Consider the following 25,196-nt stretch of genomic DNA (forward strand, 5'->3'; position numbering starts at 1 on the left):
TTGCAACTGTATGTGGAATATAAGTTATATGGAATTGGCCACCCTTTATCAAGAATATTATTTTCCCTCCTCAGTAATTAACATGGCCACTCATTATGCCTGATTATCTCTGTGTAAGCGAGCTTTTCTGCCAGTTAGTGTTGGCTAATCAAATCAGTACCTTGCAATAAACACATTCTTTCACGGACATAGTAAAGTATTTGACTGCATAAACTATTTTACAAGTTGATCCGCTCCATTTCTGCACTAATAAATCAGTGCCATGATTCACACGAGTCATAGAGAACTCATTGTTTCAAACTTGCCTGTTTTTCATGCTTCTCTGCTAGCACATTTTTCTCATTATGTATTGAAATGAATATGCTTGTGTGGTGGCTAGTAATAATATACTCCTGTTCATTAAAGGAACTTGTACCACAGCGCCGTTAAATGAATCAAATCCGATTGGTCAGAAGCTTGATTTTCTATAACAGCAGCTCAGACAGTAGTGCCGGCTGTAATTTTTATTACGGGTTTATATTAATGCATTTGTTCTGATGTTATGCACTCTGTAGTAAGTAACAACTCAATCACAGGGACTTGTATGGCAGATGTGCCATGTAATCTAAGGTTAATAATAAACATATATTTTTTAAATGTGTTGTTTAATTTAAAACAGCCCGATTGTTGATATGGGGAAGTTTCTGTAAGGAATTGTTTAACATTTGTAGAAGGGGTCTCCAGTGGTCAGGACTTTATGACAGCAAGTTTTCCACTATTGGAAAGTCCTCAGGACTTAGGGCAAGCTGGATTTAAAAGAAAAAAAATTTTTTTGTTGTTTCTTTAACTTGAGTGCTATATATTACAGGTGCTATAACATAAGTTATAACTTGTTTCACGGGCATTCTACAACATTTAATGTAACTATAAACCGATAAATTGCATGACGTATCATTTAATTATTTATTTATTTTAAATCATTGGCAAATTGTTGTTGTCTAAGAGAAATAAAACACTCCGGGGTGTGCTGTTGGTCAGTACTAGTAACTTTGCTTCATGCTGAGCCACATCACACCACCCCATCACTGATTATTTTCCTATCACATCACACCCACAAGCAGAGCACATGTTGTGGAAGAACAAGGAAGTAGGAAAAGGGTTAGGTGAGTTCCCTTAAACTTTGAATCCCCCCCCCCCCACCCCCCCGAATCACAAAGTTCTTATTTAACTTCCATTACGAGTTGTCTTGTGACCATTAAAATAGAAATATTTCTCAGATATTGAGTAATTGCCATTCGTTTCCAGTCAGTTTGTGTATGGTTAAGGCCCGGAAAGGCCAGTTTGGCCAGATTCATTGCGTTTCCAGTAGGCACTCAGGTGTATAGCAGGGAAATCGAAAGTGTGTAAAGATCTTGAAGCATGGTGCTGTGTTTGAAGACCACAGTTAAAAATCATATCGCATTACAGGGTTGGACAAATTAATCAAAGAAATTAGCTTTTGTTATGCATTAATGTGTTCAGCTTAGTCTTATGATTATCATGCTCAGAAATCTAACTGACTAGGCTAAAAACAATTGTAGCTTGCATGTAATAAATTTAGCTAGTTAAGTGCGTTAATGTTGACATAATCGCTGATATAAATTCCTGCATTGGGGAACTTGCCTACATCACGGTCATTATCATTTTCTAAGAAAGCATCTGTGGTAACGCATCGTGCTTGCTGTCAACAGAACGCCAGCATGTCGTTTTTTTTTGTTTTGTTTTTTTTTTGGGGGGGGTTTCTTCTCCATTTCTCTGGTTGTTGTTTAAGAGAAGAAAAAAATGTTGGTGGCCACTAGCCTACTTGACACACACTTCTTGTCCCACACTTCTGATTTCTCCACCCCTGCATTGGTGAGAGTTAGGTTTTTAATAAATCCTCATGTAGGGTTTGCTAGTTGTTGTGTCTTTCGCACCACTTTCTGCTGGTATAGCAGATTTGCATTCTCACTTGAAGGCAATTTTTCTTGGCATTGGTTACATACTGGGAAGGGTGTGTATCAGACCTTATTTCATGCAAACAGGGTGAAGCTGTAAATTTTATGACGTACCTGTTTGTGTTAACCTGTTGAGAACCTGGGATCTGTAAAGGTTGTCTAGACCTCTGACTGCCTAATCCCTAATCCTTTTTTATGCAGGTATTTTGAATGTGTATCTGTGCAGGTGCTCAGTGTGCACAGGGACGGGCTTATCTCTGATTAATGTGGAAATAGGGCTGTCTGAGGGCTGTCACCCATCTGAGGGCGTTGTCTGTGTGTTTTTGCATACGCTGACTTCATTTGAAACTGTGAAGTCATACAGGAAGGAATGAGTTGCCAGGCTTGTTCACGTCAAAACTCTGGGGGTGTGATGTGTAAGTGAAAAGCCATTTGTTTAGCAAGAGCCTTCATTTTTTTCTTGACTGATGTAGTATGACATAAACAAAAGTTTACTAAGGTACTAGCATGAGTAAACCATTACTGGTTTTGCGTGGGATCCAGTTTTCACAACACACCTGTGCAGTGCTGGAAATGCTGCGTTGGGATTAAAATGGAATTTGCAGGCAGTTTATTTAGCCTTTTTCTCGCACCTTGTCTTACAGACTGTCTGGGTTGCAGCTTGAAGAAGTGTGTGAAGGATTAGAGACCATTACATTAAATGGAAAAGACTACTATGCTGCTTCTGTATTCTATTTTCTACTAAATATAACACAACCAGCGCAAAGGAAGAACACAAAATGATTTGAAGTAAAAGTAACTGACGCATGATAGCCATCACTTGGCTATGCTTCTGTTAGCACACCACAAAAGAAGTCTCCATTCCAGTCGAGTGAGTGTACCGTGCACTGACCCACTGAAACAAAAGTGGCCTGCAGATGGCTCCGTTGTTGCTCTGGGCAACCGTAGTGCTCAGTAGACTTTGTTTGTCTGGTCATCTGAGGCTCTCATGAGCTTGTGAGGACACAGTTAGCTGCTAGGCTGCTGTCAGAGTTACCTCACATGAGCGCACTATGCCCAGCTACTGTTCTCAGCATCACTCAGTACTGAACCTGGCAGCTTGATCACAAGCTTGGGTTGTTCCATGATCTCCCCTTTATTTACACGCTGGGACAGATTAATTGTACTGCCAAGTCACACACTGCCAAGTCAGATTATTGAGGTAATTTGTCAGATGCTGATGCTGATCAGATGCAGTCAAAAATGCTTCAAAGATTTTCATTGATTTTTGTAATTGTCTCTTAGTGTTCTGGACACCAATATGATAGTACAGTGGTGCTTGAAAGTTTGTCTTATTTCTGCATAAATATGACCTAAAACATCAGCTTTTCACACAAGTTCTTAAAGTAGACAAAGAGACCCTGTTTAAACAAATGAGACAAAAATATTATACTTGGTCACTTATTTAGTGAGGGGAAAAATGATCCAACATTACACAGAGGTGTGACATATCTCAAACGCTATTGGCTGTGGTGTAAATCAGGCACGCACTGTCAGCAGGAAGTACATCAGCACACAGGATCAAATCGCACCTCTCAAGCTGTTTTACACAAGACTCTAAATGATACCAGAGCTAATCTTTGGTGTTTTCACTGTGTACAATACAGCAAAATCTTCCCATGCTTCCTTATAAAAGCATCCTTTTATGTTTAAAATGTCCACTGATGGTCAGAGCACCAGTTAACTGCTAAAAAGGAGCAGAACATTCAGCAGTCTACTGCGTGCTTGGTTTTAGACTGCAAGATAGTTATTACTGCCATCTGGTGGTTTTAAGAATATATGTTAGCGCACGTAGAATGAAAATAAGCAGAATAAGTGGACAACTTACAGATTTGGCATACTGTATTTAATATAGTAGTATACGGCACAGAACAAGCACGTAATAGAAGGAAGAGTTGCTACAGACCGCATCACAATTTAAGCACCAACACATACAACATGTTACTTATGCTTTGTTTGGTTTAGACTGTTGATGATTATTTAGCGGTGACTAGATCTAAAAGGTTCTCAAAGGGGAACCCGAGTACCAATTGACTTCACTTTGTGGTAAGACTTTCTTTTGGATGATCAGATCGCATTTAACCACAAAAACAGGTCAGAATGTGGTGAGATCATTCAGGTCACCTCCGGCGGTCGTCTGGCTGGCAGTCTGATTGGATTTCAGGCAGGTGTAAATGCCGTGTGCACCGTGTGCTTGCATTAGACGTTAGGGATAAAGCACCTGCCCACAGGATCCATCATTTTATTAAAAAAAAAACCCATAGTAAATAAACATCCTCAACAAAGGAAAAGTAAATACAAACCGTACAATAAACTCATCTCTAATGATTCCGCTCTTTTTTTGCCAACAGCTGACATACCAGGTATACACAAGTCACTGTGAGATCCAGATATTATTCCACAGCACTGTTGAATTCTCCAATCGGATTAGTCACAAGGTGTTGATTCATTTCCTGTAACAGCAGCTCTGACAGTAGTTCCGGCTATAATTCCAGTCACAGGTCTATATGAATGTACTCATTCTGATGCATTTTAAATACGTTCTAATAATTTCTGTAACTGTTAATTCACAAGGGCTTGTATATGCATCCATATAATCTGCGTCCAATAATAAACGTATCCAAAATGCATTTTGTTATTTAACAAAGACTTATAACCGCCGATATAGTGAAGCTTTCTGTAAGGAGAAGTTTATTTTAACATTTTATGGAGGAGTTTCAGGTGTCAGCGAGAATAAGTTTTCCAACGAGGGAAAGTGTTGAGGATTTTGCGCTTTTCAGTTTCTCAGTGTCATGACAAGTCTTATTAAGAGGAAAAGAGAGGCGGATGAGAGAGCAACTGTTTATAGCTGCTACAGTGTAAGTGATGACGAGAACTAGAGCTGCAACAACTAATCGATTATGAAAATTGTTGTCAACGAATCTCGTTATGGATTAGTTGGTTTGCACGCAGCATGGGGGAGATTTATTCACTACGTTACTTCTCCTCCGAAAACACGCTTTGGAGAGTAAATACTAAAGTTGTGTCACAAATGACGTACTATATAATTACACTATGCGCTGCGTACTCTACCATCTACTGTGTAGATTTTAGAAAGGTAATATATTCTAAAATGGAACACTCGCGGTTTTTTCAGTAACCGGAAGTATAAATCGCTTCCAAGTCAATGGCGCATGATGTCATGCGCACGTAATGCGACGGCGCTAGTTTTAGCAGATACCCAGAGTCACCATACATGAATTTTTTTTTCCCTCAATGACCATCAGACGGAGGTGAAATCGTCAAGTGACTGAGGAAAAAAATGTGCGACTTCCAAGTCCTCTAAGGCAGAGGAGTGTTTTATATTAAACACCGCGGAGAAGATAAAACTTTATAAAGAGGAGTTTGTGTAGCACGAGCACGACAGTGATGCTGTAGTTGCTTAAAAGGTTTAGTGTAATTTAAGTTTATTGATATTATATGCTTTATCAGTGTAACTTATGTTCTTTATTATAACGGAAGTGATTAGTAATGAGGCCACGTTGCTCCTCACGTGCGGTGTAGAAGCGCGAGAGAGGGAGCGCGAGTAAGATCTGTAATGTCTGATTAAAACATTATGATCAAAAGTAAACACAAGTAAAATATGTCTAAAGGCAATGAGTAATAGAAACCACAAGGTGCAGTGAAAGAGCTTTTATTATTAATTTAGGACTGGAGTTTAATTCATAACCCATAAAAAGTAATGCATATGTTTTATTTATATATATATATCTCAAGAATTTATGCATTTTTTTAATAGACGCACAAAAAGCACTGAATTAAACTACAGTCCTAAGTTAATAATATATATTCTGATGTGTGTCTGTGTGTATTGGGTTCTTTTCAGTCTTATATAATTAGACAAGCTGTTGTGTAAAGTTTTAGTCTGAAGTTTACATTTGTAACACTCAGATTGTGGATTTCATGTTAAATAAACAAAAAAAAAAAGGTACTGAAAGTTTGCCCCGCCCCATCCGATTAATCGGAAAAATAATCGGCCAACTAATCGACTATGAAAGTAATCGTTAGTCGCAGCCCTGACGAGAACTAACTCGTCTTGCAAATGTTCTACAGCATAAAAGTGTCCGTGAAGTTGCATTGAAACGCGCAGCGTTATGTGACGTAATTTTCACTGAAACCGGAAGTTAGGGCAGGGCATATCAGGTGGTTCCTCCCCCTTTTTAAATAGCCGATAGAATTTAGCTTACCTCACAGCCCGGGCTAAACCGTACTTAATTTATTTTGATTAAACGTCATTTAATAATTGTCATATTAAATACCTACTCGTGCTGGAGGCGATGTCTCTACAGTGTAAAGGGTAGGAACGTCCATTTCTAACAATTGAAGGTAGCGCGGAAACCCCGCCGCACACAAAGCCGTGAGCTGAACCTCCTCCTCGTTCAAAGTGAACGAATTCAAGCCATTTCCTTCTCAACCAACTTACATTTGGAAAACTGAATAAAACGTGCGAGCAGCCAAAGACACGTTTGCGACACGGGCTTGCTGATATGATTTCTCTCGCTAAACAAAGGCAACTTTGGCAAGGTGACTTTTGCAACGTTGGGGTTGGGACACTTCAGATTCTAGAGAGCATTTGATTGGACAGAAAATCTGATGAGAAGCTGAAGTGCAGAATGATGTCATCAAAATTGTTGAACCATACTGGTGGTAGAGAGAGACTGTACATTTTTAATGCATATATCTTCTAAATGCAAATTTAGTCATTGTTTTGGAGCACATTAGCTTTTATATAAAATTAAAGCTTATAGTCATACTAAAGGCCACAAAACTTTGTCCCCTCCAACGCCCCCATGAAATCAAAATAAGTTTGATTTAACTGGGACTTTAAGTGGAACTATATAAACATTTAAAGTGTGGTATGTTGTTCACTAATTCATTAAAAATGGTTCAACTGACACATTGCTGCGGTATAAGAGCAACAAAACAGTTGGTGACTTGCTGTTATTGGAAACGTCAGGGTAGTAACGCTCCACTGCTTCGTATCGGGCTGCATCACGGCACAGCAGCACATAGTCGTGTTTTATTCCTTAATTATGCGAACCTGTTACTGGATATTATTATAGCCAGTAACAGAGTGTTTGAGCCTGTGCAAATGCAACGTGCTCCTTATTTATCCGTCACCTATACACTGATTGATTTGTCCAAGTTTTGTCGTCTGATAGAGTAGCGCTCGTTGTGAAGTTAAGCCCCATCGTGACTGCTCTGTTTTCTACAGCGATGCCTTATAGAATTATACATTATTCCTGTTGATGTGCATGATGTCAGTGTAGCATTCACAATCCAATTATATCCGGCAAAGCTCTTCTGTGCCAAAAGCTAAGCGTGCTAATCAAAGCAGGGGGTGCGCTCGTGTCTGTTTGTCGAGATGAGGACGACTCCAAGTCAAGCTCTCTGTTTCAATCGAAAGAGTAATATATGTCAAATAAATAAATAAACTTTATTCCACATTCCTGGCCAGTGCTATTAAGTGGTGATGATGATGATGATTAAACGCTAAAGGCATCCCTTAATTGAACTAAGGTGTTTTCCATCTGCAAGGTGAATTAGAGACGTTTTTATTAGTATACAAGAATCAAGCAGTGATAATTACAACCAGTCTAATCTAATGGGGATAATTACACCTGAGTCAGGCAGCTTCTGACCCTAAAAGCTATAAGGAATTAATGTTTGGGAACATTTTCAGCTGAAATTTTAGTGAAGCAGTAACTAGTAGCAGGTGTAGTTAGAGAGAACGAGTCACTTTCTGTTGAGATTTTTCTTGCTTATTCGAAGGGTTTAATGATTGATGAGTGACTATGAACCCATTTCACCTTCTCCTTGTGCTGTGGTACTGGGATCCATGCATGCTTTTGTTCTCTTCCCATGACAGCTGTTGTGTGAACAGAACCCAAGGAAGACGTGATGAGGGATTTGTCTGCCTGTACTTGGCTCGGTCAGTACATTTCAAAGGCTTAAGGACCCATCTCTGAAATTTCACATACACAGCGTCATGATAAGCCTTACTTTTGATGTTAGGCCAAAAATTTCATAAGGGTGCCAGAGCTGTGAAATAAGGTCATGCTAAAAGAAGCGTTTGACATGTAAAGGTATTATTTGTCAGCCAGGTAAGTTCAGCAAGGGCAGGTCTTCAATTACTCTGCAAATATTTAATATTCTTCATATTCATAAAAAAATTTTTTTTAATGAAGCACAGTGCCAAGCAGATATACTTTTCACTTAAAAATTAAGGTGTTGTAGACTTATTCAGGCATCTCTGAATGGTCCCTGAAGGATTGTTGGATTGTTCATAAAACAAGAACAAGGAAGAGTGTACAAGAGCACTGATGTTGAAGCTATGTCATGTATAAGGTTGTAAACAGAAGAGCTCCAGTTTTCTGAACAGACGGAACCAGCCAAGTGTGCAGCCACGAACTCAACGCTTGGTATGGCATGCAGCTCAGGAATGTGTTGGTCATTACAGGCAGCATACGCTTGGCCTCTCCCTGGCTTATATATGAGGTCTGATTCAGGTGGTTGCTGAAAAAAGGCTTTGTGTCAGCCATAAAAAAAAAAAAACTAGGTAAACGACTGAATCCTATATAGCACAGGATTCTGTGAAGGACTCCAGCATCGTTTTTCAGTCTTGGTATCTAGTGTTACCGTTAATGACTTTTTACTATTCCTACTCTTTATTGAGCAAAGGCAATTAAATGTGCACCCACTGTCCTTATACAGTCGTTTCATTGGGAACAGCACTGTTTTCGATTTGGGGGTTTTTTTATTTTTGTTTTTTTAAGTTGCATTCTTGGGTGGTTTATCCCGAGTTCTTACCAGTTCCTCAAGCAAACATTCTGACGTCTTGTCTCGAAGCATGAAATGTCAGTCTGCTTATCTTTTTGAATCAACAAAATAAACAATGGTTAATGCCATTTATCCCACAGCGCTGTTGAATTCTGATTTCAGAGGGAATTGATTCATTTTCTACAACAGCACAGCTCTGACACGTGATAACCTTCACCCTCCCTGGTTGGTAGATGTCTCATTATAGGGGAGACCTAACTGGAGGGTAGGACTTTGCCATGATTAAGGGCGTTTTCACACCTGGGTTCATTTGAGGCGTTTGTTTTGGAACCTGGTGCATTTTCTCCCTTGGTTCAGTTTGTTTAGACATGTAGGACACCGCAATCACGCTCAGATCCGCACCAAAACAACTGGGCCGAGACCTAATTGTAAATAAGCTCTGGAATGGTTCGCTTGTGGTGAGAAAGTAATCCGACCCCATGGACCAACAAACCAACCTGTATAGGAATGCTTAATGGGAACTGTGTTACATAAAAACCGTGTTTGTTTTGCTAATGGCTCGCAACATGAATCGCAGTTTAACTTGGACCAAACAGGAGGTAAAATGCCTCATTGAAATTTGGTCTGTACATACTTTTGAACCAGTTTCAAAAACACAGAAGTTTACAAAGTGTTTAGCGAGCTTCTCAACGAGGTGTGCTTTAATTCCTCTGTGGAACATTGATATTAGATACATTATAATAACTACAGCTCAAAAGAAAGCCACAATAAGCTCGCGGAGCTGCTGTCTATCCATCAGGAAGGATGACCGCTATGGAACCTCGGAACATAAGGCACACACTGAACAATAAGTGGACAGTTTACTCACATGTGACTTGCATGAACACATTTTGGTACGCTTTGAAAATGTTGCCTCGTGGAAGCGAACCGAGCCGAGGAGAAAATACAACAACACTAATCATTTAAGTCTCGTTTTGGAACAAAGCACAGATCTACAGGTCTGATAACACCCTAAGTAAGATTTTTTTATTTTATTTATTTATTTTTTAAGTGTTCTTAAATAAAGAAAAATGTATAATAGTTGTTTTTAGTGATTTTTTTTTTCTTTTCTTCCCCCCCTGTAAGAAAACTAACATTTATGGAAGCAGCCTCCAGTGCCGGCGAGATTTCCATCATAGAAAAACATCTGATCTAGGACTTTGCCCATTCCACGTTCTTTTCTGTATTTTTTATTATTATTATTAACCTCAAAAAAAAAAAAAAAGGCGAGAGGAAAAACGCGGTGAGAAACTGGTGAGGGAATGCTGCGATAACGTAGGTGATACAGTAACACAATAATGTTGCACAACATACAGTATAGCTATAAACCACTAAGCGTATGATGCCGTTAATTAAGAGAAGTATACGTTGGAGACATTGCTGCCATATAAGAGAGGAATGAAACACTTTGGGCTAGGCTGTTGTATGAGAATAATCAACTTTGTTCTTCTTACAGCTTCAGTCGACTTATTGTAACAATGTTTTATTCCTTACATAATGCCCCCAATCTGGAATGCATGTCACTTCCATGTGCATCATTTTGAAAGTTATTTTTTTTAAAAACCTGGCCATCCACTGTATGCTAGAATAATTTGTACTCTTCTTGGCGGTCACTAGAACGCTTGAGTAGACGGGAGGACAGGTTTTTTCTCAAGCCCTAAACTGTGTAGGTCATGCCCTGATCACTCTTTTCCTTATGCCCTCCTCTTCATCCTTACCTGCTCTTACATGTTCTGTACAGCGTGTGTTAGTCAAAAAGAGCAGCTCTGTAGGTTGGTTTGAGGTTCTAACCTGCTGTTAATACCAGATGGCCCTTGTCAGAGCCTGAGACATCCAGTCTGACACAGTAAAGTCACTTGATCCATTTGGAAGGGTTGAGGTCAGGGGGCATGTTTGGTGAAGTCTGCTGCCGCCAGAAAGAGGCGCCCCACGCAAGAATGAAGAGGGCAGCTCTGGTGTCAAGTAGCCCACGAAAACTATCGCTTCTAGAAACTTTATACGTTTATCAACGTTATAAGGGACCCCCTTTTTATCATGAGTTTAATGTTCAGTCTATTAGTATTCAAATGTTCTGACAGCTGTTGTACACTCTTTGTTTAAGCAACAAGTGCACCCTGCAAAAATCACCATGTTGCCATGGTAATGGAAGACACGTAGAGTTGCTGCTCAACAGGGGATGGTCCGACAGTTTGGACCTTCACAACAGCTCATTAACATACCATCCTTGAGCCAATGGGGAGGTGGAGGCTGCTAGATTACTTAAAGGGGACTGACTATTACAATAGCCCCCGCCCCAAAATTCTTCCAGGAGTAAAAACCAACCACAATTCGAGTGGAGATCTAACCTGGCTTAAGTGTAGAAACAGACTTCAGAACATCTAGATATCGGCTCCAGGTGTTAAATGGGCTTCATGACCGGCTTCTTTTTCTTTCTTTTATTATGGAAGCTGTAGATGTTTGAAAAGACTCCCTCTCTCACTAGAGACTGGTCAACTATTGTCCTTCCCTGTCTTTGATGTGGATGTGGAATGCAGTGCCTGAGGAGTCAAATGGAGCAAACCCGGAATCAGATTTGCTTTTCTGGGAAGCTTGATTAGGAATTTTTTTTGTTTCTGTCTTGCCTTGAAGGTTCTGCTTGGTAAGTTTGGAGACTTATTAGCTCCTTGTTTGCTCCAGCATCCTTTTGTCTCATACCTGTCATGTATTTTATTTATTTATTTATTTTTTATCTAGCCATCTGTTTGGCTTAACCTTTTATGAAATGATACAGCTCTCTTTCCTTACAAGAGAATGAGGGTTGGAGTAGTTGTTAAAACGTGCAAACTGTTGCACGTGACCTTGATCAGATTTTCATAGCGTTGACCAGCATAAGAAAGTGTTTGATCATCTGTGCTGATAGCGGAAAAGCCTTTTTAATTCCCCTGCAGTTTTTTTTTTTTTTTTTTTTTTGGTGGTGTGAGTTTAGAATTTTTTGTACCCCTGACTGCCAGAGCGCACTCTGAATAATTTGTTAGTCTTATTGGTTGTGGTCTTTTCATTGATTTTATTGTTTTTGAACATGTCTCTGGAGAAAAAAAAATGCAAAGGGACTTTCCTTTGCTGGCCCCCCTCCCTGGCCTCCATTCTGCCTGGGCTCTGCTGATCCAGTCCACTGGCATATCTGCGCTGGACCAGCTGTAGCCCTGACAATGGCTGCCACATTAGCATCTGAATGGCTAGCGCCATGTGTGGCTAGCGCACAAGCACTTGAAGCATTGCACTGTGAAACAGCAGGGGAAGCTGTTCCCTTTGGACATTTGGATCTCTCTTTCCTTAATTTGTCATGTATTAATCTGTTCTGGAATCTTTGTTACATGAAACATTACTACCTTGTTCAAGTAGCCGGGGAGGTTTGTCTTAAGGTATTTTAAAATACTTGAAACAGAGTTAAGTCACAGAGTCTGATATCTCATTCCAGGGTTATAAGATACGAGGCAAGCTCACTGGCCAAGTGTAAGTGGAATTTTTTTGTGTTAAACAATGGGCTAAATTGTAGAGGAAGTTTAATTCAAATGGCTCAGAGTCACTGAAGGCAAAGTAAGCGTTTTACAGCCTGTGGTCTTCTCCTTTGGAGATTTATTACTTAACCGAGTCCCTCAAGTACTAACTAACATTTCAGTTAAATGGATATATTGTTAAAGCTTACAGTGCAGGCAAGTATGGATGTATAACTTTGTAACTGCTTGACTTTATGCAGATCCACGTCGACACCGTGTAAAGGATTTGTATAAAACTATTGTCAGAAGCTTTATTCCTATCGTAACATTATGAATTCTGCATTATGTTCATGGTTGCATAGCAAGCAGAAAACATGTCCCTGAGAGTCTGGTCTGTTCTATGTGGCGTGATCATTTTATTTCACTTGCGTCAATCAGATTGGTTAGTTTCAACATCTATGCTGGAGCACTGCTGAACACTTAACTCTGTTTGATCAGAAGGTGTTAGTTAATTTTCTGTTACAGCATGGTTTACTGTAATTCCAGCTGCAAGTTTTATAACGTATGTGCGCGTTCGAATGTTATAGTTTCTGCAGTATCGATGTACACGGAGACTTGTATGGCTGACGCTCCACATAAGCACATTTTTAAAATGTGTAATTGTTCATACGGTGAAGCATATTGTTTATTTAGTGTTTTTGGAAAGAGTCAGGGGTAACCGTCAAAGTTTAAGGTAAAACTCTTCCTGGAGAGCTTTTTTTTTTTTTTTTTGACGCACAATGACCGAGGAAGAAAAACGAGGCTGGTGAGAGAACACCTATTTGTAGTCCGTTTTAACGTAAGTGATAACAGAAACTAACTTGATTCGCAGCTGTTCCAAGACGTAAAACGTAACAATAAATGGATAAAATATACATGTCATTCCTTAATAAAGAAAATGTTTCAGTTCTGTAAATAATCTGTGTAATTACTGTTTACATATACAAGTCTTTATTAAATGGCTTTTTAACTCTTGGTGAAATGCTATCAGTTATACTGAAGACCTTTTTTCTTCAGATGGGTTTGACACATTCATTTAATCCTCGTGTTTTGATGAAAATGATGGATAAATAGGTATTAGCTACTGAATAAAATTATAGCTGCAAGTATTTCACTTGCATGCATTTTATAATCTACATAAAATCATTATAGTCTGTATACCGTCACATCATGCATTAAGTTTTTCACCACAAGAGGTCTCCAGGCTCCTATCATTCCTGCCCGTTTTCCATGTCCCATGCATAATAATTCATAGAGCACAGATCAGCCTCAAGGCCAAGGCACTTTTACGTGGCGCTAGAGAGTGGCTTATCTGGAGCTATGAGCAGTTTTAGGACCCTGAACCCTTTTCCATGCTGGACATACAGGATTCCATCTGGGACTTGAACGTCTGAATTCATTTCTCCTTATTTACATCTTCATCCATATTGTTTATAGAAGCAGAGTAATGCATTTAAATTCCAGTATGGTTGGAAGTACTACATTTTAAAGTATTTTGCACTTACCCTTTTTTGTGTCCATAGCACTAGTTTGTACTGCCGTCCTTTTATTCTCTGAGCCAGTCTGTTTTGCTTAAAAGTGTAGCACTAGAGTTCCTGTCCATTGGTCTCCACTGAGTTCAGAGATTCCGTCTGTGTGTCCTCCTCCCTCTAACCCCCTTCAGGAGGATGAAAATGGTGGATATTGTAGCACAGAAAATGCCATCAGAGAGTGACGTTCATGTGGCCCGGAGCTTTCTAACGAAGATTTTGCGAAGCTCAATGAGGTACAGTATTGATGTAACCACCGGCCAATCCACCCTTTTCCTGTGCCATCCCATTCATTCCAGATCTGCTCCATGACTTCATTTCTTCCCGTTTTGTCTTTGTCATCCTTTCTCCAAAAATCCTAACTGCAACGGTTCCTTAAGGTTTGCAGTAGCTCTCTGTTGCTTTGTGTGGTAGTTTGTAGTCTTTCCTGGGGGTTTCCAGTAGAAGAAAATGTTTGTTTTGTCATGAATGTCATGAAGAAAGTGTTTTTAATTATGTGGTTCTTTGTTCAAGAGCAGTTCATTTGATGGTATGTTTTATCACACTGATGTAATGTATGCCTGCTGACTTTTCCCTTGCATGCTTTGCAGAAAGAACCGTTTCAAGGGGTATGTTTTAATGCATTTCATGTTTTTTATGTAATCATTTATTTTGGGAGTTTTTTGGGAGAGGTGTGCATCACAGCATGGTTGGTTCATATGTAAACTTTATTTTTGTCCGTTCAGTACTTTTTGTCATACATTTCAAAAGATTTGTATGCATATAGTTAGCAGATTTGTATTATCCAGCTCAACATCATATACCAACACTGTTATGATCATGAAGGTAGGATTTATTGTGACTTTTTGTTGCAGTAGTTATGTAGTTGCATGTCGATTCTTTGCCTTGTAAAGCATTTTCCTCACTGATCTTTTTCTTTCTCCCTTCTCTGTCCCTCTTCGTTCAGGAAAAATGAACCCATGAGCAGGCCTCACTCCTGGCATTCCACCAAATTCAATGAGAACCAATCAGACACTGCCAAAACACAGTCCACACCCTCACCAGTCTGGCAAACAAGATATGATGCAAGGTAAAGAACACTGTTTCAACATATCATTATACCACTCTTAAATCAAGTAGTTTTCTTCCACTGTTATTTTATGCAATCCTTCCGTGTCGGTGCAGTCTAAAATGTATGCCTATTTCCTTAGTTCATTCTCCTCTGACCTCGCTACTGGTTGGGACCAGCCTAATTTGCGCAGAGTATCGGACCAGTTCAGCTCCTTGGGCAGCATGGATAGTTTAGAACACGGCTCTTGCCCCTATCCACCTGGACGCCTGTCTCCGGGCAAATCTAACGGCAACAGTGTTGAACATTTAGTGGGCGGAAAAAGAGATTCTGCCTATAGCTCCTTTTCAACCAGCTCAGGGACGCCTGATTATACGCTGTCCAGAAGCAACGCAGCTTCTACAGAGAATATGTTGTATAAAGTTAACCAGTGGGACTCGGGAAGTCGGCCTAGCAACGGCAGACCCGGTCACAGCCTAAGTGAAGGGGCCCGACAGGATGACAGAATTGGTTATCTACAGCCACCTTCAGTAAGCACTGGCCGAGAAAGCCCAAGAACAGAGGAGCAGCCAGGCTACCGGCATTCTACTTCTGGAAGGTCCAGCATTGCGCCTGTTTGGCATGTTCCTGATATGAAGAAGGCCATGGCACCATCACCTCCACCTCCTGCACCACCAACACGCAGTGATAGTTTTGCTGTGACCAAGATTCATGAAAAGGGTCTGGTCTCCAGTTACCCTGAGAATCCTGGGATTCCTACCCAGTCAAAGATCCAGGGCAAAGGATTAAAGACTACACCAGAGATGTCTGAAAGTAATCAAAGGATTCACCATGCAACCGAGTCAGGCCTTGAAACGAGCCAAAACTACAACCCGCAACTTAAAAGTGGCATGATTAATCCATATGTTGCAGATGACTGCAGTCAACCAACTGCTATTCCAAACTCAAATAAGAAATACTCACCATCCAGCACTGATCCGTCCTACACTCGCTTAGCCTACCATCAACGTCAGTACAGTGAAGAGAGCACTTTCCATGCGCCGCCCAGAACCCCATCTACAGGCAAGTCTCAGAGTTGCTATAGCAGCATGCAAGAGTTACCCACCAACAACCATGCTCCACACTATAGCCAGAACCAGATCAGAAGGCATGTTGCATCGCTGTCCAGCACTACTATTGACCAAAACCCTGACAGTCAAAGCTCCAACAGGTATTACTGTGTCACATCTCGACAATCCTCTCAGGGAGGATCCCAGGCCTCTTTATTGCGGGTGGAGGACAGGAATGCTAATTCTCTGATGGAAATCGCTCAAAGTGGAGGTGATAGAACTTCCATAAGCTCCCAAGGACAGCTCAAGGACAGGTTCACCGCATCTCAGGTACTACAGCACCCAAATAACCAAGACGGCAATGGATATTACAGACAGGTTGACAGCCAGCATCGGGTGTACACGGCAGTTAATAGGTCTTCTTTTGATGATGCAGCAACTAAATCGTCGGAGGGAAGAGGATTCCAGAAGCAAAACGCTGTAACAAACTCCGAGAGCCATTTCATCAAGCACATCCAGCAGGGGAAGATCATTGAATCTTACAGATTGGGAGAATCCTCCAAAGAACATTTACCGTCTAAAAGTGAGACTACAGTATGCCCCATGAAAACCCCTATGCTGCACTCTCTATCATATGACAGCAGTAGATTGGTTGACGTAGAAAGTGAAGTGGGTAGTGGTGATGGACAACAGGAATTCGTTGATCCCCAGAATGGCAGGCAGGTTCGACGTAGTGACCGTTTTGCCACCACATTGCGAAATGAGATCCAGATGAGGAGAGCTCAGCTTCAGAAGAGTCGAAGTGCCGCAGTCCTGAGTGGCTCAGCTGATCCTGAAGAAGAGCCTTCCATTTGGAAGTCCACAGATATCTCTTCAACTTCCTCTGAAGGTTCCTTCCGTGGTGCCTATAAAGACCATTTGAAGGAGGCCCAAGCTCGAGTCCTTAAAGCTACTTCTTTCAGGAGGAGGGACTTGGAGCCAGTGCTACTAGAGCACCCAGGATCTGAAGTTCTGTCCATTTCCCGCAAGGATACACCTTCTCTGCCAAGCGTCTCTGAGGTCCCTTCAAGTAAGCCTGCTTCGGGTACAAACAACGTGCCCCGTATATGTGGCCGAAAACGTTTTCCCGTAGAGAAGAAAGTACGGTCCTTCTCTGAGCCTGAAAAAATTAATGAGGTTGGTGTTGACGAGGAGCCAATTGCACAAGATAATGACGTATTTTTAGTCAACAGGCATAAAGTCTTTGAGGCAACAGGAAAACCTGCTTATCGCAAACCCATGTTGAAGAAAAATCTGCAAATATCAGAAGACTCCAGATTGGACAAGTCTGGAGAATCGTTTCGGTCTGGACAAAGTGATATTACCAAGAAGGTTAGCAACAGTAAGGCAACAGATAGTGGATCAAATTCCTCACAAAGACTGGGCACTTTTGCAGAGTATGAGGCCACATGGAACATACAGAGAAAAGTGGATCCCAGAACGTCTGGAAGGTACCACTCGGCTGATAACATCCTCGATCCAGCAGTGGATGAGCAGCATAAGCCTGCCTATTACCATGAAAGGTCACGCTCCTCTCCCTCAGAGGACTTCTATGGCCAGGTTAGTGTTTTCCTTTTGACATTTCCGAAAACTAACGTTTTATCTGAAAACCACGCCTTATCATTGCGTATTACTTATTTGTAGGTTTATCTCCATTTTGCCCTTTTAGAAAGCTTGTTTGCTTTTAATGCTGTTTAGACAGGGTGGCTGAATGACTAGTACGAGAATAAAGGTAGGGCCATAGTCAAACATTAAGCTGTGTCTAAACAAAAAAAAAACGTCACGCCTTCAGTCCAGAAAAGTAGCAGGTGTCAAGGAACTCACCCAGTATACACTGAAGTGAATCCCACTTTAAACAGTAAAACCATTCCAAGACAAGAGCATGCATTGATACATGCCTTAGAATATTAAATGTTTTTTGTACTCTATTCTCTTCAGAACATCCCCGTGCAAGGAAGGAAGTCAGCTGAGTACTACCCACCTGAGAGAAAACACTCTGATCATGACAACTCTGCATCGAGGTGGGTAAACTATTTGTTGTTATGCAAACAAATATGTAATGTTCCTACAATTACAGATAACTTTCTGCTTTATGGGTGCTTTTTATCAAAGGTCTCAGTAGGCAGGTAAATATTTTTCAACCTTTTTGTATTTTAGTCAGATTACAACCTTCACACTTACTGACTCTGTTGATGAAATATGCATCTGTTGAAACGATCATGTCATTTATCTTGGAGTGAGAATGGTGGAGTAAGGTTCAACATGAACTACTTGAGATGCATAATAAGGGTTTCAAATAAATTTGTCATAAATTAGCAGTTTACCGAATTCCTTAAAGGACCTGATCGCAAAGTCACAACACAGCTAGTCACATGAAATTTTTTTTTTTTTTATACCTCAGTGAAAATGCAAATTCAAATAGGATTGTGTTTGTGTTTATATTTTTGGCTGAGTTGGAGTGTGAGGAAGAGGAAGTGCAAATGTAAGAATTGCTATTGCCAATGTAAAGATTGCAAGTTGTTTGGTAGACAATGCCAAGATTATACAGACCGACAAATAAATAAATTTTATATATATATATATATATATATATATATATATATATATATATATATATATGAGAGAGAGAGAGAGAGGAACCTCGAACCCTGTTTTTCAGCAACATCTGAAAGGTTTTCTCAGACCACCACACAGTTATTAAAATTATTTAATTTCAAGTATTGTTGCCACCAAATTATGAATCATCAGTTACACGAATCAATATGGCATTCAGGCATATCAGACAAGGGGAGCTAATCGATGATGCCCTGTCTTTTCAACCATGGGAAATTTCCCCCTAAACAAATTTAAATGAAGATGACTTTAAGGAAAAGCAGATCACATTTGTGTGGAGAGAAACTAGTCTTCAGAAAATAAAGCACAAGTGTGACATCCAGCTTGCACTGACTCTATTCTGTGCATGGGTAATGCATTAGCACAGCACAGTATCACACACAAAAGCCTTTTATTCCTTACGTGGTCTCACATGTTTTTGATATTCACATGGTTCTGTATGGCGTTTTAAGCATCAGATTTCACCAGATTAAACATTGAGACGTTTGCAGTTTGGCATGAAATAAATGTTCAGTTGCAGCAGATGTATACACTTTGGAAGCAGGGAGATTTTAGCCACCGAATCTCTCGGTTACTTTACAGTATGGTAATGCTGACATCTAACTGTCTTATAAACTTCCGTGACAACCTTCTGCAACGTGACTATTCCTTTAAGACAATACCTCAGAATATCGCAATCCACGTGCTATATAAATATGGGACGTTTCAGAGAGCAATCTTTTTACTGCATGTTGACCATAGTACCTCAGATGACTAGTGCACGTGTTTGGTTCACCTGTCGAATCCGTGTGTTGAAACTGCTCTCTATATATCCACACACAGCATGGGATTTCACACAGTTTATGTTGCATAATTTGCCCTTGAGAAAATGTACGTTGTAGAATCGGAGAGCTTACAACTGCATATTGTTGTTCAGAGTTGTACAGTATAATGACCAGAGAAGTCAATGCAATTTTACAATACAGTGCTCTCTCTCAGGGAATGAGCAAAACACAGTACAGAGGAAAGAAATGCTCTCGTCAATGATGACTAAATGGTGTCAAATATTTGTTTTTCATTAACACAGCTTCATGTTCTCAGTGGTCATGTGAAATCAGGTACTTTGTAACATTTTTGGAATTAACCAATTCAGGCCCTCAAATGCCTACACCACAAAGTCATGTCCTCATCACACAAACCCCCGGCACTGAGGATGGTTGTGTTGTCACAGCTGGGTCAAAGCGATACTGTAGTCAGGCCTATGAGGTCGACAAAGGGGCCGCTGTTTGGTCCAACAGCATACTACTGACTTTGTTTTGCTAAGACAGTTTTAACCAAGGGTACTTTACTAAGCAACACAATATGTAAAGACTTAAACTGAGTGTTATTTAGACATACTAACTAGAAAATACTTATTTGCAATTCCATTTCCTGTGTACATAATTAAAATGACATCATACAAATTCAGCTGCAAAGCACATCATTTAAAATTGCATTTTCATGGGCAAAAAAAAATGGCTGCCATAATTCAAATGCAAGTGCCAAGTCTGAAGTTTTATTTTCAGCATTTAATTAATAAATAAATATATATATATATATATATATAATGAGTTAGAATTGCTCTGTATATGGTACATTTCTGCTTCTTCTCTGTGCTGTTTTCTCTGATCACGGTATTGACCTTGCAGGTATTTTACATTCTCCGTCTTTCTGCATTATCGGTCGGACTCGCAGGCTTCTCTTCATTCTCTCTCTGTCTGCTTCGGGTAAAAGTAAGGGGTGGTTTACTTTAATTAGCATGTTGCCCACTAAACCAAACATCCATCATCACAAGCTTGTTAAATTGCACCCTATAAAATTATCATGTCTTCCCCTGCCTGTAATTGAGGTGTTGTGAAGAGCACGTTTACTGTTCGTTTGGTGCACAAGTCGCTTTGAAGCTCATAGATGGCTGGGTAGGTTAACTCGCAGCCTTTTATATCGTAGTCAGCTAAAAAAAAAAAAAAAAAAAAGTATATTACATAGACATGTTGTTAGTGATCATCTTTACACAAAACCCTACATTTCAGTATTAGGCAGATTTTTTTTTAATATGCGTGCAGATATGTGTGTCTCAGCTTTTTTTTTTTTTGGGTAGCTCATTCAAGTGAAATTCACTCAGAGCTGTTAAGAATCTAGTTTAAATTGCCCACTTCACTTAACTTTAGTGTGTCACGCAACCTAACTTACATGACAAAAGCTAATATAGAACCAGGGTTAAGCTGTGAGCGGCCCCACCCAGGTGAGCTTAGAGATCCAGTGCTCCAGGAAGCACCTGTCAACGCAGGCAGCCAGATCTTTCGATACTATGAGACAGCCATGGTGAGTGCGCTGTCTGATATTGAGCCTTAATGTCTGGAGGATTCGTGGTAAGTAGCACTGCTTTAGTTAGAAGGATTGACGCTTGTTTGAGAGAAAAGCTCTGTAAATTTACTGAGCTGTGACAGAGAAGCTTAATAATTCTTATCGTAGCAAAGTAATGTGGAAGCTCATAATGTCTGAAATTGGTGCGACTTGGTGACCAGCACTGTGATTGGTTAGTGTCGTTCCTGTTTCTGTGCACTCTGTGATTACAGACTGTCAGCATTTAATCGGTGGCTCACTGCATGTCTATGCACGCTGACATTAAAGACACTTATTCTGCCCAGCACACCTATTACACACAAGTCACGCAGTCAGATGTCTGTTCTGCCATTCTGTATGTATGTTTAACTCCAACTCGAGGGATGCATACTATACCATCAAACTGCATGTCAAAACTGTCTAGCTCTTCTTACAGCATGTGTGTTGGTGGTGTAGTTCATGCCTATAACAGCCTGTGCATGTCTTTACGTGGCTTTTTTTATATGTGATATATATATTTTTATCCTTTTTTGTTTTTTCCCCCCTCTCTTTTCTGTTCTTCAGTCAAAATGATACTTCGTCTCTTTTTGCGAAGTCCAGCTGCTGCTTCTTTGTCCCCTACAGGTTTTTGAACCGTCTTCGTGGATGTGAATTGTGGTCAGGCTAGAATACGATTTCAAACGATGATCAGAAATATTTTACTGTACATACATAGCCTTGAATGTATGAATGATTTGTGTGCGTTTTGTATAGTTTTTTTTTTAAATGATGAAAAAATGAAAATTAGAAATCTGATTTTACTTTTGCAGAAATATTTAGTCCGCCTATAGCTCTGGTCTCTACCAAGCATGTTTTGTAAGTCTGAAATGTTCTATAAAAGGCCCTCAGTGACCCACCATTCCTACATAAAACAGCTCCACAAGAGGCTCGCTGTCCCTCTTTGCTGCCACAACATATAAATCTACAATCCCTGACAGCAAAAAGAGAATAATAAAAAAAAAAAAACAGTCAAAACAATTGAGACTGAGTGGAGAAAAGAGTACTGTTGGACGGTGGCTGCAGGGAAAGAACATTCATTACCCGGATTGTGACAGGCTTGTGGGAACAGAAATATGCTGGGTATGACAACCAGCTTGGGAGTTACCATGGAGAGATGGTGAAATGTGGGAGAAATGTCTGCTCTCCTATCGATTTACACAGCACACAGTGAAGCTTTGTGCATGAGAAAGCACAAACGCATTCACAGTTTCAGCATTTTATGCTTTTGCACAGCCGGTGTACATGTACTGATATATCTATACATATTTTCCCTCAGGTTAAGTGACGGAGGATACAAGGATTTATTGCCCAAGCCGAATCAAGAACCAGCGCCACTTTTGACAGGAGGCGAGTTTGAGAGAAACGTCTCAGATCCACCATTCACTCGTAAATCTCCTCCACAACCTGCTGGTCCTTCTCAACATTTCCCCGATCGTAGCATCCTCACTGATCCACCTTCGAACGCAAAAAACAACGGCTCGATTTCTCCGAGACCTCCTCCGACACGCCTGGACAAGTACAAATGCCCCGAGGCCGCTGCTCCTCTCTTGACCTCATGGGGCGAAACCTGTGTCTCTCACTCTCCCATTAAAGACACCCCAATCCACGCCCCAGTGTCCTGGAAGGACCCGGAGCATAGCAAGGGTCCAAAAAGAGAGGAGGAGACTCAACTGGAGACCATACCCCTTCCTCCTCCTTCTTTTCCTCCTCCTCCTCCTCCTCCTCCTCCTGAGTCTCCTGCCCACCTGACTCCACCCAGCATGGAAGGGCAGCGTTCGCCATCACCTCACTTCGCTCCCCAGAGACTGACTGACAAGCCCCCTGTCCCTGTCTCCCAGCAGGATGAAGCCACAGGAAGGTAAGACATTCCTCCAGATCTTAATAATAACACCGCTTAATGCAGCAGGATGATGAGTTGGAGCTCATGAAGGTTTTCCACTGGCACGCCACAGCTGGGTTTCTGTTTCAGCTGCACTCTACAAACGCTCACTGGAAGCTATGCTGTTCTTCAGAGCGATGATTTAATTATGACCCTGCTCTTGTTGTGCTCAGTCTCGTACAAGAGGCTTCTTCACATACGTTTGTGCTGAAAACAGCCACTAACCGCTACAGTTGTTCATCATGCAAGTCTCGCATTTGGAATTTCTCCGTCTCGCTTTTTGTTTGTCTCTGCTTTTTTTTTCTCCTTCGAAGCAGCAGTATTTTTGTACAAGCCTTTCTGTGAGTTCCCAGAACTCCTTTCACAAGGAGGAGTCCAAAGGTTTGAGTGTGCTATTATATTGGTCATTTGGGACGGAAACCCTGTCATTTGAAAGCAGCAAGATATTTAATATCAGTATAAGAATATACTTAACATAACATTTTATTAATTTAATTTTTTTTTAAAATATAGATTTGTTGGGTGACTTTGCTTTAATAGCTCCATTGTTACTCATTATAACAAATAACATATTAAATGTTCAAATCTATTTTTTTTTTTCATTTTTATTATAAATTTGAGATATAAAGAAGTTTAGTTTTTTTGTTTTGCAAAACTAAATGATTCATCTGACAGTATAATATTACTAAGGGTCCTGAGTATCACAACTGAAAAGCGAGTGAGTTTGAATGGCAACGATGCCGGTGCCATCCATGGCTGGGAGTCATGAGAGCAAAAGTGAGCTCCTCTGGGTGGGGAGCAAGGGTATACACTCTCTCCCCTGTCAATCTGAATGACATTAGCCAATCGTGGGCTTCTGGGAGCTCATGCTCATGACTGAGCTTGAGCAGCAGTTTGAAAAGATGCAGAGGTTGGCTTCATATGTATCAGATGAAGCGTTTGTTAGCCTTCAACCTCCCTGATTTTTAACCCATATGTGATTTAGGGGAAAGCAAGCTAGTGAGTGGGAACTGGCAAGTGTGAAAATTGGTGCTTTGGGGGATCAGACAGTGTTTGTGCACATGCTTACTCTACAGGTATTTGGAGTTTCTCTGCACTTGCATTTCTAAATAATGAATGTGTATTTTTAATCTTGAATATTGTTCATGAAAATTGTATTATTTAGAGATAGTCATCTGTTTTTCCAAGACAGGTGCAATCTCCGGTCTGCTTTTTTTTTTTTTTTTAATGTATTTTTGGTCTCTGTCTGATTTCTCCTCATATATTCTGTTTTAGGATGGACAAGGTGATTGACGACAGCACCACTGTGAAAAAAGTGCCCATCAAGATCGTCCACTCTGAAAGCAGTACAGAGAAAGAAAATCGACAGTACCTTCACCCAAGCCCCGAGACACCCCTCAGCTCACGGCCCGCAGTCTTGTCTCTGTCCAGTCTGGAAGCCCCAGAGCAATCCTCCTCTCCATTTTGCACATACACACGTCAAAGAGAGCAGGAAAATGAAGCCATGGGCCCTCAGAAGGAGCAGCAGCTTCAGACTGATGTCTCGGGACCTCAGGAGCCACAGAACGACCCCTGTGTGGATCAGCGCAGTAACGGAGTCTCCTCGGCCAGCCTCAGTGCTTCCTCGCACTCTGAGGAAGATGAGAAGAGAGAGGTGTTGGCCAGAGACATCATAGACAGAGATAAGTCCTTGGCAGACATTTTGGACCAGAGTAAGAGGAGGACCACTATGGACTTGATGGAAGGGATTTTCCCAGAAGGAGAGCAGCTGGTTGAGGAGGCGCACCAACGCAGGAGAGCTGCACCCAAACTGACTCCCTCACGCAGCTCTGAAGAGAGGTCAGGCCATGGTTTTACACTTCTTTTATATTTGTTTATTTTTATATTTTTTTAATTGCACTGTGGTGTGTGTGTGTGTGTGTGTGTGTGTGTGTAATGATTGGTTGTATGTGTTGTCTTGGTTATGAATCATAGGCTAGACATTCATGTGGCGTGAATTCTCTGTGGTTCATAAGAATGAAATTTGTTTCCAAGTTTATTTCATTTATTTTTTAAATAGTTTCTGTCTCCAATACTAAACTTACTATGTATGTTGTGGTCTTTATTTTTACCCGGCAGTTATGTTATGAAAGCCGTGGCCCCCTGGTGACGGAACGCAGAATGGCAATTTAAATTTTTTGATTTGTGTTAATGGTGAAACTAAAGAATCATTTCAGTTCTTCCTATAAAGTGGACACAAGCATGTTTACACACACAACCTTGTGAATCTTTC

The 25,196-nt window shown here is 40.6% G+C and overlaps 1 protein-coding gene across 3 annotated transcripts in view; it reads left to right on the top strand.

The window, feature by feature from the left end:
- The window catches only part of shroom2a (shroom family member 2a), a 52,140-nt gene that overhangs the window by 22,903 nt on the left and 4,041 nt on the right, over window positions 1-25,196 (top strand). For 2 of the 3 annotated variants that reach the window (XM_017479711.3, XM_047158469.2), the window contains exons 3-8: window positions 14,031-14,132; window positions 14,843-14,965; window positions 15,087-17,592; window positions 17,971-18,053; window positions 22,322-22,903; window positions 24,200-24,763. In XM_017479711.3, the coding sequence (XP_017335200.1) occupies window positions 14,031-14,132; window positions 14,843-14,965; window positions 15,087-17,592; window positions 17,971-18,053; window positions 22,322-22,903; window positions 24,200-24,763 (3,960 nt within the window). The remainder of the gene's footprint in view (window positions 1-14,030; window positions 14,133-14,842; window positions 14,966-15,086; window positions 17,593-17,970; window positions 18,054-22,321; window positions 22,904-24,199; window positions 24,764-25,196) is intronic. The other variant, XM_017479712.3, reaches the window with a different exon arrangement.

This window comes from Ictalurus punctatus, chromosome 11, assembly GCF_001660625.3.
Source record: "Ictalurus punctatus breed USDA103 chromosome 11, Coco_2.0, whole genome shotgun sequence".
In the NCBI taxonomy this organism is placed as follows: domain Eukaryota; kingdom Metazoa; phylum Chordata; class Actinopteri; order Siluriformes; family Ictaluridae; genus Ictalurus; species Ictalurus punctatus.